Below are 17,385 nucleotides of genomic sequence, written 5' to 3'. Positions count from 1 at the left end.
GTTCTGCCCGCGTGGCCTCGGAGTTGAGCTCTGAGCCGAGAAAAGCCATAGCAGGTGTATGGGGAACCGGGGAGAGCATTCCAGGCAGAGAGTGGGGGGCGGGAGCTAGAGCATTCTAGGAACTGGAGGGGGCAGGTTGCAGAGCAGGGTGACGCCAGATCGCCAGTGGCCTCTAGGCCCTGCTGAGGAACGCAAGCCCCAGTGGAGAGCGGAGGGGAGGGTTAATAGGCAGATCACGTCATTCAGGGATCCCTTAGCCCTGAGTGGAGGGCAGGCGTGGAGGCGGATGGCGGCTTGGTCCCGGACGGTGGCACTGGGGGCCACAAGTGGGCAGGTTGGTGAGGTGCTTTGGAGGCAGAGTTCTAGGGACTTGCCGATGGAGCTTATGAAGGGGAGGGCTGGGGAGGGGTGAGGAGTTGAGGTGGATTCCTAAGTTTGGGGTCTGAGATGCAACAAATGCTCATCGCTGTGTGCCAGGCCTGTTCCAGAAGCCGGGGCTAGGGCTGAGCAAAACAACCCAGTGTCCTGTGTCTGTGCAGGAGCTCTACCATACAGGAAGTAAATAGTTACATTTGAACAAAAGCCTAAAGGAGGTGAGAGGAAGCAGCCTTGTGGGTAACTGGTGGGCAGTCTAAGATACATGTGGAGGAACTGACAAGCGCAAAGGCCCTGGGGCAGGGCTTGGTGTGCTCAGGGAACAGCTGGAGGCGGGAGTGGCCTGAGCAGAAATGGGGTCAGGGAGCTAACTGGGCTGGTGGATAGGCTTTCACTTGGTGGGGGTAGAGACAGTAGTTGGGGCTCTGTTGAGAGATTCCAAACCGAAAATGAGAGCCGTGGTAGGTATCAGTTGGTCGATGGCATTGAAAGTGTGGGACAGATTGGGGATGACAGTGTGGGAGAAGACTGAGTGGGTGTTCACACACTGGAGAGCCAGTTAAAACATGGGGTGCTGGCCCTCCCCCGAGAATGAGTGTTTCTAGAAGTTCCTGGCCAGGCTGGCGCCCCTGGGCCAGGGCTGCCCTTGAGAACCATGGTGTAGATAGAGCAAAGGGCCAAGAGTAGAGATCTGGGTTTGCAGCTCTGAGAGCGTCCAGGGGAGACGGAGGGGGCAAGAGGGAGGAGCAGCCGAGAGGGGAAGGAGTGGGTCAGAACCAAGCCCTGTGCCCAGGGACGGACAGATGGGTGGGAGGATTGCAGGGAAGGGCACACGATGCCAGCTCCCCCCTCCCTGGCTCCCCAGGGGGCTGCACACCCCTCCCTACCTACCCCCCCCCACCGCCTGTCTCCAACTAACCTCGAGGGTCCCCCCAGAGGGGAAGAAGGGGACTCAGTTGTCCCTGGTCCCAATCTGTGGCGCCAGCCAGCTGGATTCTAATTAGCTACCAGAGCGGGAGAGACAGGAAGCAAGGGCTGGGGGCGGGGCCTGGACTCCTGCCCAAGACTGGGAGGCTAGTGAAGCAAGTCAAGGCCAGGATGCCTGGGTACCCGGCCCCTGCCCCCATGCTGTGCCGGGTGGGGAAGCTAGGTGGGGGAGACAAGAGGGCAGGGTTGGGGGTTGGGGATGGAGAAGAAGCTTCCAGAAGGTCTTTATCCCCCGTGACATCCCAGTGAACCGCCCTTGCTACCTGAGGGGCACTGTCAGACCACGGGAGGTTCGTCCAGGAGGTTCCCTTTGGTTCAAGGTGCCCAGATGGGCGGGTCTGGCTGCCGGGGGTGGGGGTGAGGGTGGGCAGTGGAGTTAGCAGTGTACGCCAGAGGTTCCGGGGGGCCGGTCAGCCTCTGGCCCAAGGGTGCGGCTTCAGTCAGACACGGCTGGCTCGAGAGAGGTCCCTTGACTGGCCCGTCTGGGGACTCTGGGGTGGAAGGCCTCGGCCACCGGCAAGGAGAGGGGACCAGCCCAAGCGCACCTCCTCCTGCGTCTGCTGGGGCCTCGCTCCCGCCTCACTCTCCCTCTTCTCCCCAGGCTGGTGGGCCAGGCCGTGGTGCCCACCTGCTGATGCGGGGCAAGGCCCCCCGCACAGGACACTGAGAGCCCCAGACCCGCCCCTGGCCGCCGCCATGGCCCGCCTGGCCGCTGTGCTGTGGAGTCTCTGCATCACCGCCGTCCTGGTCACCTCGGCCACCCAAGGTAGGTGCCGCTGGGGCTGGGGAGGGGCCAGCTTCCGGAATGCAGCTGGGCGGGCAGATGACAAGGTGCAGGACCTCCCAGCCACTTGGTAAAGCACCGCAGTCCCCACCTCGCTCCAGACCTCGGCGGAACGAAGCCGGAGGAGGACTTGGTAATTGCACCCCCTGGTACCACGGAGGGCTCCCCGGACCGGCCCCTCACCCCCAAAGCCCGGGGAAGCCGGGGGTCCTAGAACCTGGGGCGCGGGCTGTGGCCTCCTGGGACCGGGACGGGCCTTCCTGGTGAGCCGCTACTCCTCTGTCTTGCGTGTGTGGCTTTCTCTGTGATTACATCTCGGAGGCCCTCACTGGGAAGAAGGCTTAATTAAAGCATGCCCGCTGACGTTTATTTAAAAACAACTAATTACCCGGCTCGGCCCTATGCCGGCCCCAGGATCCTGCACATGCGACAATTAGTGCCCCGAGCCCGCCCGCCCATCTTCACCAATTACTCAATTATGGTCCCCGTGGCAGGCCTAGGCGGGGGCAAGGGCAGGGCAAGGGGAGAGGCAGAAAGCAGGGGCCCGCTGGCCTTGTCCCTAGCCCGGGGGCCTGCCCCCAGCCGGCACCCCCTCAGCGCTGTCTGGAGAGCACTGTTGGCACACTTTGTGCCCCAGGGTCCCCTCCTGGAGCCCGATACTCCAGAAAGCCACAAAGGTGGAGGGGGCCGTACTCAGCCAGGCCCCAGGGCCTTGGCACCGCTCCGGCCAGCTGGCACCCTCTGCTCCCCTGATGCCCACGTTCTCTGCCCGTCCGGGTCCTGCCCCACAGCCCCAGCTGGGCCGGGAGGGGCCGCTCCCACCCCCAGACCCATCTGAGCCAGCCTCCACCCCCGGCCTCCCTCCCGGGCCCGGGAAGGACTAAAATTAGCTGTGAAAGCAGATGGTGCTAGAGGAACACATGTAATACTTTCCCCCGAGTGAGACTCAACTCACCCCAAAAAACCCCGGGGGCCTAGCTGCCATCCCCCTCGGGCCTCCCACCCGACGCTGGAAGGACAGGTCTCTGAAAGGCACTGCCGCCCTCGTGCACCGGTTTTCTCCTGACCCACGAGCCACAGTCCCCACATCGGGCCCGTGGGTCCCTCCGTGCATCCACGCCTCCCTCCAGCCCCTGGCGAGGCCTGGCGGAGGGAGCCCAGCGTCTGAGTAGGTGGCTGCCCCGGCAGGTGTCGGCCACGCGGAGCCCACTCTGTCCCGCGGAGTCTGGCTGCTTCGGTAATCCCACCGGTGGTGGGACTCGGCACCCGCCGCCTCGCCACATATCGCTTGCCCTTGTCGCAGCCCCTCAGCGGTGCCTTGAGGCGGGAGCGGCGGCTCCTCGGAGAAGGATCTGGGGCCACGGAGGTGGTCCGTTACTGGGCCAGGCCGTCAGCCGGGGATTTAAACCCCCTGGGTCCTCACACGGCACAGGATGGGCAAGGACGTGTGACACTGCGACCCCACGGGGAGCTGACCCTCCCCACACAGGGCACCACGCTCAGTGCTTCCTTCAGGAACATTCTCTAGTGCACCGAGTCCTCGAAGTACATTCCTGGGCGGTCAGTGCCGATCTTACAGGTCGGAACCTGAGGCCCGAGGAGGCTAAAGCTGTGGCTGTCCGAACTGAGCACGCGTCGGAACCGCTGGTGGGCACACAGGTCCGAGGCTCCTGGTATCACCCCCGAGATCCCGATACAGCAGGCCTGGGGGGGGGGGGGGCAGAATCTGCCTTCTTAAGCAGCCACCACGGGACGTCGGTGCCACCGACCCCCAGGCCATGCCGTGAGAGGCTCTGGCCCATCGGCCGAGAAGTGGCAAAGCCAGGCTCTGCGGTGTCCTCCCCGACAGGAGAGCACTTCCTCCCACGCCATCTCTCCTGCTTGCGTGGGGCGGTGCGAGGTTAGGGGAGCGCCCAAGACCTCCCTCACTTCCGACTCCAACTGCAAGTTCGGGAGTTCCTTAGACCACCCTCAGACATGATGATTCACTAGAAGCGTATTCCAGAATGCTGTCGTGCTCACGGTGACAGCTTCTTACAGCCGACGGATGCAGAGGAAATCCGCCAAGGGAAGCGGTGTGTGGGGCAGAGTCCGGGAAGTTTCCGTGCCCAGGGCTCGCGGTTCGCCCCCTCCCCACGGAGTGGTCACACGTGCTGTGCGACCACACACATGGTGCCCTGCCAACGTGGGACGCTCCCCGGGCCCCACTGTCCAGAGCCTTCACTGGGGCTCAGTCGTGTGGATGTGGGGGACCCCCCGCAGCACTGGCCTCAGTCTCCCGCCCTTCCAGAGGTCCACTGACACCCCAAGACTCCCACCCTAGATCACGTCCTTACTGTGTTCTTTTGCTAGGCCTGCTGTAACAACGTACCGCAGACTTGGTGGCTTGAAACAGCAGAAGTTTATTGTCTTGCGGTCTCTAGAGGCTTTAAGTTCAAGATCAAGTTGTCAGGGGGGCTGGCTCCTCCCGAGGGCCGTGAGGGAAGGAGCTGTTCCCGCTCTTTCCTGGGCTCGTGGCTGGCTGTCTTCCCTCTGTCTCTGTGTCCACATTTCCCCTCTTTATAAAGACAGTGGTCATACTGGGGCAGGGCCTACCTTAACAGGCTCGGCTCATCTTAACTTGATGGCCTGTTTCAAATTTGGTCACATCCTGAGGTACGAGGGAGGACGGGAGGACACAACTCAGCCCAAAACAGTGCAGACTGTCTGACCTGGCCCGAGGCCCCCAGGTCAACAAAGACACTCATCGGGCGGGACGCTCCGGGTGCTTGGAGGCACTTCCCCAGGAGCGAGGGCAGAGGCCTCACTACGCGGCTGGGCACGTTGGGAAGCCCGTTTTGCAGATGAAAGAACTGAGGTTCCTGGATGCAGCCCAAGCTGGAGGTGGGACCTCCTCAGCAGGGTCTTCCCTCCCCGTAGGCCTGAGCCGGGCTGGGCTCCCGTTCGGGCTGATGCGCCGGGAGCTGGCGTGTGAAGGCTATCCCATCGAGCTGCGGTGCCCAGGCAGCGACGTCATCATGGTGGAGAACGCCAACTATGGGCGCACAGACGACAAGATCTGTGACGCCGACCCTTTCCAGATGGAGAACGTGCAGTGCTACCTGCCTGATGCCTTCAAGATCATGTCACAGAGGTGAGAGGCCCCGGCCCCACCGGGCTCCTGGGAGGAGGGGTGGGGACAGTCCCTGGGGTCCCTGGATAAACAGCCCCCTGGTCAGGGCACCCTGTCCACGCCTTCAGTCCTCCTTCTGTGCGTTCCGCACGGGTTTCCTGAGCACCTACTAGGTGCCAGGTCCCGTGCAAACAGCCGGTAAGACCCGGCCCGTCTTCCCCACCAGCCTCCAGAAGCCCATCCCGAGACTAGTCGGGGGGGGGGGAAGGGGCAGTCTTGCAGTGTAAACGCAAGAGCAGGACAGGGTGAAGGTGTCACAGGCTCCGAGGGAGAGCCCAGAGGTCACTCAGGCTTCCCCAAGGAGGTGAAGCCTGAACGCAGATGACAGAAGCACACGTGAGTGTAAGAGAAAGAGAGTGCTTGAGTGTGCAAGGCTGTGTGTGAGTGTGACAGGTCTGCCAAAGCCTTTCTCACACCTGCTGCAGAAGTCCAGTTAGAGCTGGTCGGCTCCTGCTTCAAACCACGCCCACACTTGACCACTGCTTCCGTGGCCACAGCTCCCCCTGGGGTTGCCCTGTCTCGCCCACTGCCGTCTGTTTCCCCCGCCCGCCCCGCAGCAGCCAGAGGGTACCTGTGAGCACCCACCTCACTCAGAGCGAAAGCCTGTCTTCCCCGAGGCCCACGAGGCGCTGCGCTCTGTGCCTTGTGCCCCTCTCCCAGCCCTCACCCTCTCCACGCTCCCCCTCGCTCACTCGGCTCCGGCTGCCCTGCCTGCTCCTGACATACATCAGGCATCGTCTGCCACGGGCCTCCTCTGGGTCTTGGCACTGGCTGTTCCCCCTGCCGGGAATGCTGTTCCCTGACACCCGCACGGCTCCTCCCTCCCCTCCTCCGTAGATTTTCTCACCTAATGCTCCTCTTGGTGAGGCCCGTTTGACCACCCTAAGATCACTGCCCCCACCCCACTTCCTAGCTCCTTCCCTGCTTTATCTTCTAGCCCTGACCTCTAGCCACAGTTCTGTAGAACAGAATAGTTCCCTCTGTTATTGTGTTCGTTTTGTCTTTGCCCCATGGGGACAGGGCATTGTGTCTGTCACTGCTGTCCCCAGCCAGATACAGAGGCATTCACTGAGTTTTTGCTAAATGCCTGAGAGGGCATAAGGTTCACTCCAGGATCCAGAGCACAGAACTGAAGAAGGGGAGGAGGGCTGGGGCCAGCTCGGCAGCCTCTTGAATGTTGGCAGAAGATTCTAGAATAAGTCATGGGGCAGGGTCACTGAGAGCCTCCAGAGACTTTTGGGCAGGCATGGGCGCGGGCAAGTGGCTCTGACCGGTGGGCCAGGCTGGAGCCACCTCGTTCCCTCCCTCCCACCTTTTCTCAAATGTGCACCCTCTCCAGCGGTCCTGCCCCCCCTTCCCTCTCTGACACCCTGCATGGTGTCAACCTTGGCTTAGACTATGCCCCATCCTCCTTGGGGATCCCTTTCCTCCCACCTCCCGCCTCCAAGTTTCTCACTGCCCACTTCGTTCAGCGCCGGCCTCGGCGTCTGCGGTGTTCTCCCCGGCCCGGTTCCAGTGTCTGTGGGTTCTCACTTCCAAAAGGGGGGACGCTGTGCAGTGTGGTTACTGGGGCCCAGGGAGCGAGAGGCCGTTGCTCTGCCCTCTTGAAACCTGGAGGCTCCTCGTACTGCTTAGGGCTGACAGCCCCCGGAGCATGTACGGTGGCCTAAACAAGACGGGAGGCGAGAAGGCCACCCGCCTCCCGCTGTCTCGGTGCCTCCCTGCACCCATCCCGTTTGAAGGCCACCATGGGCCCTTTGCCACCTCCCGGTCACGGCCAGCTGCAGGGGGAGGCTGGGACCTGCGGTCTCCGGCCCCTTTCTCTTCCGGACAGTGAGGTGACGTTCACATATCGCCGTCCGTCATCTTAAAGCGGACAATTCAGTGCTATTTAATACGTGCGCCACCACCCCTGTCTGGTTCCGGAACATCTCCATACCCCCGAAGGGCAACCCCATCCAGTCACGGCCCCCCCCCCCCGCCCCCAGCCACTTGACACCACCTGCTTTCTGTCTCTCTGGATTTGCCTGCTCCGGACGTTTCATAGAGAGAGAATCTGAGACGTGGCCTCTTGGGTCTGACTTCTTTTGCTCAGTACAGCGTTGCCGGGGTTCAGCCACACGGTGGCGCACCGGACCTTTTTTCTTTTTCTTTTTATGGCCAAATAATGTTCCACGGCACAGACCGACCACATTTGGCTCATCCGTCAGCGGACAGTGGGGCTGTTCCCCCACTTTGGCTCTCGCGACAGCGGTCCTGCCGTGAATGTACAAGCAGTTGTTTGAGCGCCCGCTTCCGGGTCTTTGGGAACACAGCTAGTAGGCGTGCAGTTGCCGGGTCCTGGGCAACCCTCTACTTAACCTTCCGAGGCCAGTGCTGTGTTTTGAGCCAGGGGGATGAGGTGGGTGGGAGTGAGCAGATTCGTTAGTTAATGACCTTGGTTGGAGAGACAGCAGAGGAGAAACCTCGTTTTGTCGTTAGGGAGTCCCCTCATGTGCTAGCCGGGCTCCCGGGCGGTGGGTGGGGACTCCCGAGTCCCCTCGGGGAACTGAGAGTGGCTTCCGCACGAGGCCGAGAGATTGCCCGTGTCCTACCTGCACGTGGTCACAGCGGCGCCGTCCAAAGGCCGAGACACGTACGCCTAAGACGTGGCCTGAGGTGGACGCAGAGAGGCGCCGTGAGCGTCTTCGTTAGCAGCACTTCGGCGGAGACGCCACCTCGTCCCCGCACGTGTGGCCTTGTGTCTTATGGTCAATTCGGGAAAAACGCCAAGGATGTAACGGCGGGCGTGACCCTCCGATGGGATGAAAATGGCGAAGGGCAGCCGGGGAAGCAGTTTCTGGGGCGCAGCTCTGGCCCAGCCCTGAGGCTGAGAACAGAAGAAACCTGTGTGGTGGGAAAGAGAGAGCAGGCAGGAAACGGGACACGATGCCCACACAAGGCCGCCGGCCCTGGTCGCCAGAGTTTCTTCTCAGCCCGGGGGGGGGTGCGTTCCTCTCCCAGCCCTAGATGCGCCCCCCCCCCCACCCCAGTTCTAGGCCTGTCTTATCTCAGCTCCTTGTCTCTTCTCTCAGGTGTAACAACCGCACCCAGTGCGTGGTGGTTGCCGGCTCTGACGCCTTTCCCGACCCCTGTCCTGGGACCTACAAGTACCTGGAGGTGCAGTACGACTGTGTCCCCTACAGTGAGTCATCTTGTTCCTTGTGCGGACACGGGCCCTTCCCCCTCCCAGAAGCAAGCGAGGAGGAGACACCTTGACACACACACACACACACACACACGCACGCACGCACACGCACGCGCACAGGGCCAAGTCGGGACCAGGTACTTGGGGGACAGCCGGGCCTGCTCCCTCTCTCACACACTTTCTTCTCCCAGCCCCTCTGTCCACACTCGGTACCTGCCCCACCCCCACCCCCACCTTCACAGACTTTGTCCCCATCCCCAGGGCACCTTCCCCACCCCTTGTTACTCTGGCCCATTAGCCCTGCTCCTGCACATGCCCCTCGCTCACTTAACACTTCAAGGCCAGAACTCTGGTCGGTGCACTTATCAGTCTTCTTTTCCCTGGGCCTGGGCCTTGCTGCCCTCCAGCCTCTCTGCCTCCTTCCTCCTCTCACATCTCTTCCTTTCCTGACCCCCCCCTTACACGCCTGCTCTTCCCTCTCACTCACTCCATTTCCTTTCTCAACTCCCTCTCCTCTTTCTCGTCGCCCTCGCTTCTCACATACTCCTAGTCCTGCCCCTTCCCAGTCCTGGAAGCCGGACTCCAAACCCATAGAGAGGCAGACCACCGTCTGAGGCCTGGCGGCAGATCCGGTTTGAAGGACTAGGGGCATCTTCCTCAGCTACTATCTCTTGGTTAGTTTGCCCATTACCATGGTAGCACTTCCTGTCTGCAAGGGAAGTGCTGCCATGTTGGACTAGAGTGGCCCCCCCCCCCCCCAAGGAAGCCTGAGGAGGGTGATCTGGGGAGCCAGGGGCCTGGCTTTCTTGCCTCTGGCCAAAGGGAGCAAACAAAGACAGGGTCTCTCCTCCTCAGCACTCTGCTCTTAACATGGCCCTTCTTTCCTGCCCTCACTCTCCCTTCCCTTCTCCCCATCATCCATTCCTCTCCTCTCCCTGCCAGCTTCATGTAGCCAACCTGGAGGTAGGGCCTCCGGGCAGATGGGGGAGGAGGCAGGGCCACCAGAGTCTCAGAGAGTGGGGGGCAGGGGCAGGGGAGCAGGAGGCCCTGTGACTCTCCCCCCTCTGCCCTCGCACCCCAGCTGTCCCCCTCAACCTTTGATTTCTCCTCGCAGGTGATGGCGTACAGGCCGGGGGAAACAGGATCACCTATGTGCTTCCATAACCTTCTTTTACTCCTCACCCTTTCCTTTCAGCAACGGAGGCCTCCAGCCGCCACCTGAGGGGGACGCCCATCTGACCTTTGAAGCCTCCCCACAGCACTGGGGACACTGCCCATCCACCCCCGTGGCTGGGGCAGCAGGGAAGGAAGGCGGGAGGCTGGGAGCATTGCACAGCAGGGAAATCAGGCTGGGTTTGCGGCTCAGCCTGGTTCTTGGATTTTCTGACTCTGAAACTTGAGCACATGACTTAACTTCTCTGAGCTGCGGCCAAAGGAGGCGAGAGTCCAGGAGACGGTGTGTGTGAAACGCCTGACCTGAGGCTGGCCGCAGAGCTGGCTCCCTGTGGCAGGTGCGGGTGTAAACTCCCCCAGGGCAGAGGCTTCGTCTTCATGCCCCAGCGCCCAGACCCGAGCCTGGTTCAGGATGTGCTCAGCAAGGGTTCGGGTGCCCTTCCGAGCCAGCTTAGCCTGCACCTTCGTCTGTGATGGCGGGAGGGGCCCCTTCCCAGGGATGCGGCCAGCAGTAGACAGAATGTGGGTGAAGCGCCTCGTGCGCCCCGCACCATAGGTGTCAGAGAAACGGTGCCCGCTTCTGCCAGCTGCTCAGTGGCCTCAGTTGTGTCGTTTCACTTCACTGAGCCTCAGCTTCCCCATCCGCAGACAGGGCTCTTGAAAAACTACCTGGGAAGTTCCTAGCACAGCTCCTGGCACTTAGTCACTTACCAAGTGCTAGGTACTTGGTAGTCATTGCTTTTGTTGTGGCTACTTGTAGCGATTTTTACCAGTTAACATTACTGCCTGTTGGTAATCAAAACCAAAAGTAATGACTAGTGACGAACACAACTCCTCCTGAGGTAGGTGAGATAAAGGGCAGGAAAAGAAGACCTTGATCCAAGTCGAGTCCAAAGCAAGTGCACGCCACGTGGGTGAAGAAGCAGGAAAAAAGTTACGCAGCATAGGAAGGAAAGAGGCCTACGGGCCTCCTGAAGCTGACCGCCCCCCGGCCCCCAAGGGTGGGCCAGGGGGCACGGCCCACAGAGACCTGGATGGCCCAAGCACGGGCAGCTCCGGCCTGGGGGAGAGAGCTAGCCTGAGCCCCCGGGGAGGCAGGACTCGCAGTGAATGTGTCTGGGACACGTGGGGCCGTGTGTGCCCTCGACAGGCAGGACCCAGGGGTGTGGGGGTGTAGCTCCTGGTTCCAGAAGAAGTGGGGACTGCAGTTGACAAGGGTGAGGGTAGCTAGGCCAGAGAACAGGAAGGCGGGCACTCACTCGTCCCGCGATGTTCCTGTTCACTGAGCACTTCCTGTGTGCCAGGCCCTGGATGAGGCGCTGGGAAGGAAGCCAAACACTCCCCTGGGGACTCCCTGCTTGTGCCTGTAGAGAGGTGGCAGGGGAGCAAGGCCCCGGCCAGAAGTTCCTGAGGGGCCAGGGACACGGAGCCTGAAGGGGGAGCAGCCTGGGCAGCCATCTGGCCCTGGGCTTCAGAGGCTGGGGTGACCCCAGTGCTGGTGCGGGCGAGTCAGGGGTGGGTGTAGGGGCCACCGTGGGGAGGGGGCAGTGGGTGTGTGGGACTCCCCCCCCCCCCCCCCCCCACACACACAAACACACACACATCCAGACGGGCCCGACTAACGCTGGATTTGCCTTGCAGCTGAGCACATTCTAACCGTGCCCCTTCCTCCCCTAGGTGCGCCCGCCCACCGGGCAGCAGACAGGGAGCTCCTGGCTCCCGGGCCCCCGGGGGTGGGGGGGCTGGGCAGACAAACGGAGCCACAGGCTTGCCCCGGGGGAGCTGGGGAGCGTGGGAGCGTGTCTGTGCCCCCACCTGCTGTCTGTGATGTTCCCCCACCCCAGCCTCTTCCTTCTCTGCCTCTGTCTCCCCCATCCGGCTCTCCGAGGCCCAGGGGCTCTGCCTGTCTGCCTCTCCGTCACTCTGTGTTCCACTCTGCCGCCCTCTCTCTCTGTGTTGGCTTCTTCTGGGTTGCGAGGGCTTGGGGGAGCTCGGCTGGACTCTAGCACGGCGGCCGGCACAGAAAGGGAAGGAGCTCAGCATGCTCTCTCAGCTGGGGGCGCCCAGGCCCCTGGAGGCACTGAACCCCCTCCCCCTGGGCCCCTGGTTCTAGCAGGAGGGCAGCAGGCAGGGTGTGAGGGGACCCGTGTGGCTCTTCCCCACCCCCTCGCCCCTGGTGCTCCCCTAACCAGAGCCTACCTTCCAGCTGAAGCTACCCCCTCCCCGACCCCCACTGCACCGAGGGTGCTCCCACCCATCTGAGGGCTCCGTCCACCTGCCTGTTTGTACACCCCCCCCCCCGTGTCTCTCTTGGTCTCTGTCCTCGCGTGTCTCCCCCTCCCTGTGACTGTCTCCCCCGACACCCTCCCCAGAGGAAGGGACTTGGGGGCGGGGGCTGAGCTGATGCTACGTTTCGGGGTTGGGGAACCAGGATGAGGAAAGAAAGGAAAAGGGGGCATGTTGCCAGATAAGAAACGAAAGCAATTTAATCTTTTTTTTTTCTCTTTTTTTTCTTGCACATTTTTTTTCAATTTGTTTTCTCTCTCTCTTCCGATGCTTAAAGTAGAAGTGGAGCAGAAAGGTAAACGCACTGTTACCAATGCTAACCCCTAACTCACACTTTGTTCTTACCTGTACCATACTTATGTGACCCGCCCTCCCCTCTCAGCCCCTTCTTCTCCCCACCCCCCCACCCCGGGTGTCCTCCCGGTGGGGCCAGCCCTGGTGCCGCCACGGGCGACTCCACCCTCCAGACACCCGAGGAAGCTCCTCTCTGAGCACGGGCAGGACCTTCTGTCTCTCTCTCTCTCTCTTTCTCTTTCTCTCTCTGCCTCTTTTTCTCTCTTTCTGTCTCTCCCTGTCCCTCCTCCCTCGTCCCAGCCCTTGCAGGGGGGACCTGGCCTTCTCTCATACTTATTTTGCCTCCTTCAGGAGAAGTGTGTAAGCATCCAGGGCGGGAGGGGAGGGAGGGACCCCCTTGTCTGGCTCCCAGCTGGGGGCAGAGTGCACTGGGTCTCTCTCCTTTTCTTCCTGCCCCAACTTTTGTAACACGTGTCTGGCTCAGGGGAGGCGGGATGGAGGGGACACCTTTGTTTTCCTTTGGGGGAGCAGATTCCTTCTATCTCTCGGGCTCCTGGTGGCATAAGTTCCTTCTGGTTTGGCGTTTCCAAGGCCCAGAGCTGTTTTGGAGCACGGAGCACCAGTTTCCCCCACCCCCAACCCCCATCCTTGACCAGCCGGGGGCCCAGCCCTGGGGAGGGATGTCAGCTGTCCCCAGCCCTGGGAGGGCAGTCTGCCAAATTGGGGGGGAAGGGGTGGGGGTGGGCCTCGCTGTGGGGGGGGAGCGCGGGGTGGGGGAACGTTTTCTCTGGTTCTGAAACACTTGCAAAGCTGCAGTCAGGGTTTCTTCTGGGCTGTTTTGGTTAGAGGACCAGGGAGAGGGGGGTTGGGGGGAGGTACAGGCCTGGTCTGGGGACTTCCGTGAGCACCGTAATTTCTTGCAGGGTTAACCTTCAGCAGGGGAAGGGGAAAACTCCAAGGTGGGGTGGAGCTCTCTGGCCTTTGGTGTTGGGGGGGGTGGGGGGGGGGCACACTGCCGCCGAAGAACTTCGAGGGTGGGCGGGATATTGGAGATGGCCCAGCGCTCCCCTGAATTTTGGGGGGAAATGACAGCTTTGAGGTTGGCCGCGGGCGAGCCATCCTTTCGGGGTCGCTTTTTGCCTTGAAATTACGGTGGTCTGTGGAGCATCCCTTTGAGGAAGGTGGGGCGGGGTCCCTCCGAGCTGCTCCCCTCCCCCTGCCCTCCCCCACCTCAGAGAGGCCTGGGCAGCCAGCCCAGGCCCCCGACCCTCACTGCCCCGCCACTCTCTCCCTCTCTCTCCCTGAGACACTCTTCTTACAGGCCCGGTGGTGGTTTGGACCCTGCAGCCCTGGATCTTTTCTCTTCGAGGGAGGAGTGGGGGGGCGGGGGGGGGAGGGGGGAGGGAAGAGGAGGTGTTGGGAGCTTGGTGCTGGGGAGGGGTCCTTGCTGTCAAAGGCCCCAGGCAGACCCTTCCTCATCTTCTCCCCCTTCCCCGGGGTAACCTCTAACCACGTTTTCCTCCTCCACACCCTTCTGACCAGGTCAGGCTCTGAGGCCTCCCACCGCCCCCCCCCCCCCCCCACACACACACAGACACATCTGCTCAGGGGCCACAGAGCTGGCAGGGGTCCTGGCTTGGGGAGAGGGGAGACCTGGGCACAGAGGAAAAAGCTGGAGGCCAGGTGTGCGGGACACAGGGCGCAGGCCAACCCCTCAGGGCACTGGGGACAAGGAGATGGTGGAGCCCTAGGGCGCAAGCCAGGATCCCTCTGGTCCCTGCTGATGTCTGTGTCCCAGGCTCCCCTCCCCCTCCTAAAACAGGGTGTGCTCCTGGCTGCTTTGTGCCCGGGGACCCTCGGGCCAAGCCGTCCCTGATGCTGTGAAGGGAGGGCTGGACATCCCCCCACCCAAGCCTGGTGAAGAGGCTGGACGTGGGGGAGTGAGGAGTGGTGCCTGTCCAAGACCCTCTTGCCACTGGGGCTGCCCCCCAAGCCCGCACCAGGTCCCAGCCCTCCCTGTTCCCCCTGGGGCCAGCTGCTTTGGTGACAGGCCAAGCAGGAGCAGAGAATTCACTGCAAACCCTCACCCTGGCCTGTGTGTGGGTTCGGCCAGCAGGGAGGTGAGAGGGAGGCCCGGCCATCCTGGAGGGAGGGGCGTCTGGACATCCCCACTCCTGAGTCCAGACCCCTACCGGGTCGGTGAGGGGAGGCTAGGAGTAGGTGGCACCGGGGTGTGACGGGGCAAGGGTGGGCAGGCCAGCGGCGGCCAACGAGATGCAGTTGAGGTTTTCCTCCTTTTCAGGGAATGGGGGGGTGGGGCGGGGCCCCCCACCTTTCTGACATCAGCGGTGCCTTGGTCCCTCCTCCCGAGCCGGGGATGGTCGCAGGTAAATCGGGGTCCGGGGCAGGGGAGGGGGCGGGCCGGCTGGGGCGGGCTGGGTCTTTATCCTAGCTCCTGGTTCCCTCCCTTGCCCCCTCTGAGCTGGACCTGGGACTGCCCCCCCGAGGGACCCTCAGTCGGGCCTGGGCCTTGGAGTGAATTCTCTGCTCACCCCTCTCTCCTCGCCAGCACTAACCCTTTCTTCCCAGGTGGTCTCCAGCGTGCCTCCCTTGGAGCCAGGACCTCGCCGAGGCCCCCCCACCTTGTCTCTCTTCCCTCCACGCAGCTCTCCTTTCCCCTCCCCAACTCTCCTGGGAAGCCCCCTCCTTTCCCATGTCCCCCAACCTCCCCCACCCCTGTGCACCAGTGTCAGTGTCTGCTGCTGAACAAACCCCATGAGAGACCTTGCTGGCTGGGGGCAGGGCGGGGCACCATCAGGGAGGGGCTGGATTTTTCCAAAAACCCTTCCTCACCTGCTGATTTCGTGGGTACTGGGTGGGGGGTGGGGGGTGGGGGCACAGGCTGCATCGGGAACCCTGGGTGCCTCCTCCACCCTGGAATAGGGGGGCACTCCTGACACCCACTGTGGGTACGGAAACATCACTCTACCTTGCAATTTTTGCGGGGGGTTGGGGGGAGAGGGGAGAAAGAGTTAAAAAAAAAAAAATCTGTCCTGGTGTGGTTGGTGAAGGATGGGACCCTCGACCCATAGCTCTTCCGTAGGGGGCTGTGACAATGGTAAAGGAGCAGGGCACTGAGTCCCTGGAGCCTCAAAGCCACCAGTGGCTGCAGTGAGGAGATCTTTCCGCCCCCACTTAAGGCACACGAAGACGACTCTGGGAGGGCTGTTGCCAAACCCTTTATCCCCAGCCTGTGGGGTCTCTAGCAGCCAGGGAAGGAGAGGGGTACCACCACCCCACACACTAACCCTGCTCTTAATGGCCTCCAGGGTTGACCTCTCCAGGGAGAGGGGCAGCTGGGCAGGGCAGGGGTCCCAGCCCGGAAACCCCCTTCCCATCACCAGCCCTACCAAGCAACCGTGACTGCAGCAGCAGGAGGGGACAGCCTGGCTACCCCAGGCCGCGTGACCAACTTGCCTCTCTCTCTCCCCCTCCCTCGCCTCTGCGCCTCCTCCCCCCATGTCTTCCCCGCCCTCCCATCCGCCCGGCCCAGTCTTCGTGTGCCCAGGGACCCTGCAGAAGGTGTTGGAGCCCACCTCCACGCACGAGTCGGAACACCAGTCTGGCGCCTGGTGCAAGGACCCGCTGCAGGCGGGCGACCGTATCTACGTCATGCCCTGGATCCCCTACCGCACGGACACGCTGACCGAGTACGCCTCGTGGGAGGACTACGTGGCCGCGCGCCACACCACCACCTACCGCCTGCCCAACCGCGTGGACGGCACGGGCTTCGTGGTCTACGACGGCGCCGTCTTCTACAACAAGGAGCGCACGCGCAACATCGTCAAGTACGACCTGCGCACGCGCATCAAGAGCGGGGAGACGGTCATCAACACGGCCAACTACCACGACACCTCGCCCTACCGCTGGGGGGGCAAGACCGACATCGACCTAGCTGTGGACGAGAACGGGCTGTGGGTCATTTACGCCACCGAGGGCAACAACGGGCGCCTGGTGGTGAGCCAGCTCAACCCCTACACGCTGCGTTTCGAGGGCACGTGGGAGACCGGCTACGACAAGCGCTCGGCGTCCAACGCCTTCATGGTGTGCGGGGTCCTGTACGTGCTGCGCTCCGTGTACGTGGACGACGACAGCGAGGCGGCGGGCAACCGCGTGGACTACGCTTTCAACACCAACGCCAACCGCGAGGAGCCCGTGAGCCTGGCCTTCCCCAACCCCTACCAGTTCGTCTCCTCCGTGGACTACAACCCTCGCGACAACCAGCTTTACGTCTGGAACAACTATTTTGTGGTGCGCTACAGCCTGGAGTTCGGGCCGCCCGACCCCAGTGCGGGTAGGCTTGGCTGCCCTGGGCTCTGCCTCCTTGGTTGCTTGGCGTGGGGTGGGGGTCTACTGCGTGCTGAGAGCGGGGAGGTCAAAGCCAAATAGCACGGGACAGAGGCTGGTCTCAGCCTCTCAGTTCATTGTCACGGCTTATGGGGCGGGGATGGTTCCTGCCTTTTTACGTAAGGTGCAGAAACTGAAGCACTGGGAGGGTAGTAGGGGCGTGCTGACTTCTCTGCCGGTCTATATCCAGGGCTCTGCGCTCCTAACCACTAAGTCACACACCCCCCCCCCCCCCACCTGGCCCAGGGGCCTGGGCACTTTGGGCCCAAAATCTTGGGTGAAAGCCTGGGGTCAGTAAAGACGCCAGGACTGAGTGTCCCTGGGCAGTCTCATTTTGCTCTCTCAGCTGCCCTCAGCCAGCTCTGAGCAGCCCCAGGGAGCCCCATCTAATCCAACCTCATTGGCAAAATGGGGACCTGAGGCCTCCACCAGGATTCGGCCAGGTCACAGAGGCCGGAGAGGGGAACGGGAATGGCAGGTGGCTGTGTTGTGACATCCTCTTCCTGGCCTGCGCTCTCTGGTTGCTCTCTCACACCTCAGGGTACACTCAAGTGGATTTTTACTGCCTTTTGATGTCTCTGGTGGTCTTGGGGGTAGAGAGAGGCCAGGGGAATTCTCCCAGACCCAGTGGGGACCAGGACATCCTCCCACTTTAGGGAACATGCTAGAATGCCAGAGACCCCGTGCCTGGGCACACCACGGCAGGACCCCGGGCACAGG

At 62.3% G+C, this 17,385-nt stretch overlaps 1 protein-coding gene across 4 annotated transcripts in view; it reads left to right on the top strand.

Moving 5' to 3' along the window:
* The window catches only part of ADGRL1 (adhesion G protein-coupled receptor L1), a 44,280-nt gene that overhangs the window by 14,077 nt on the left and 12,818 nt on the right, over window positions 1-17,385 (top strand). The window contains exons 1-5 of one of the 4 annotated variants that reach the window (XM_047842125.1): window positions 1,990-2,128; window positions 5,066-5,279; window positions 8,393-8,502; window positions 14,561-14,645; window positions 15,812-16,612. In XM_047842125.1, coding sequence (XP_047698081.1) covers window positions 5,183-5,279; window positions 8,393-8,502; window positions 14,561-14,645; window positions 15,812-16,612 — 1,093 coding nt within the window. In that variant the 5' untranslated portion in view covers window positions 1,990-2,128; window positions 5,066-5,182. Of the gene's footprint in view, window positions 1-1,963; window positions 2,129-5,065; window positions 5,280-8,392; window positions 8,503-13,072; window positions 14,379-14,560; window positions 14,646-14,847; window positions 16,613-17,385 lie in introns of those variants that run through there. The other 3 variants (XM_047842117.1, XM_047842135.1, XM_047842144.1) reach the window with 3 other exon arrangements.

The sequence above is a fragment of the Prionailurus viverrinus genome, chromosome A2 (assembly GCF_022837055.1).
Source record: "Prionailurus viverrinus isolate Anna chromosome A2, UM_Priviv_1.0, whole genome shotgun sequence".
Taxonomy (NCBI): domain Eukaryota; kingdom Metazoa; phylum Chordata; class Mammalia; order Carnivora; family Felidae; genus Prionailurus; species Prionailurus viverrinus.
This window is presented reverse-complemented; position numbering and strand designations above follow the sequence as displayed.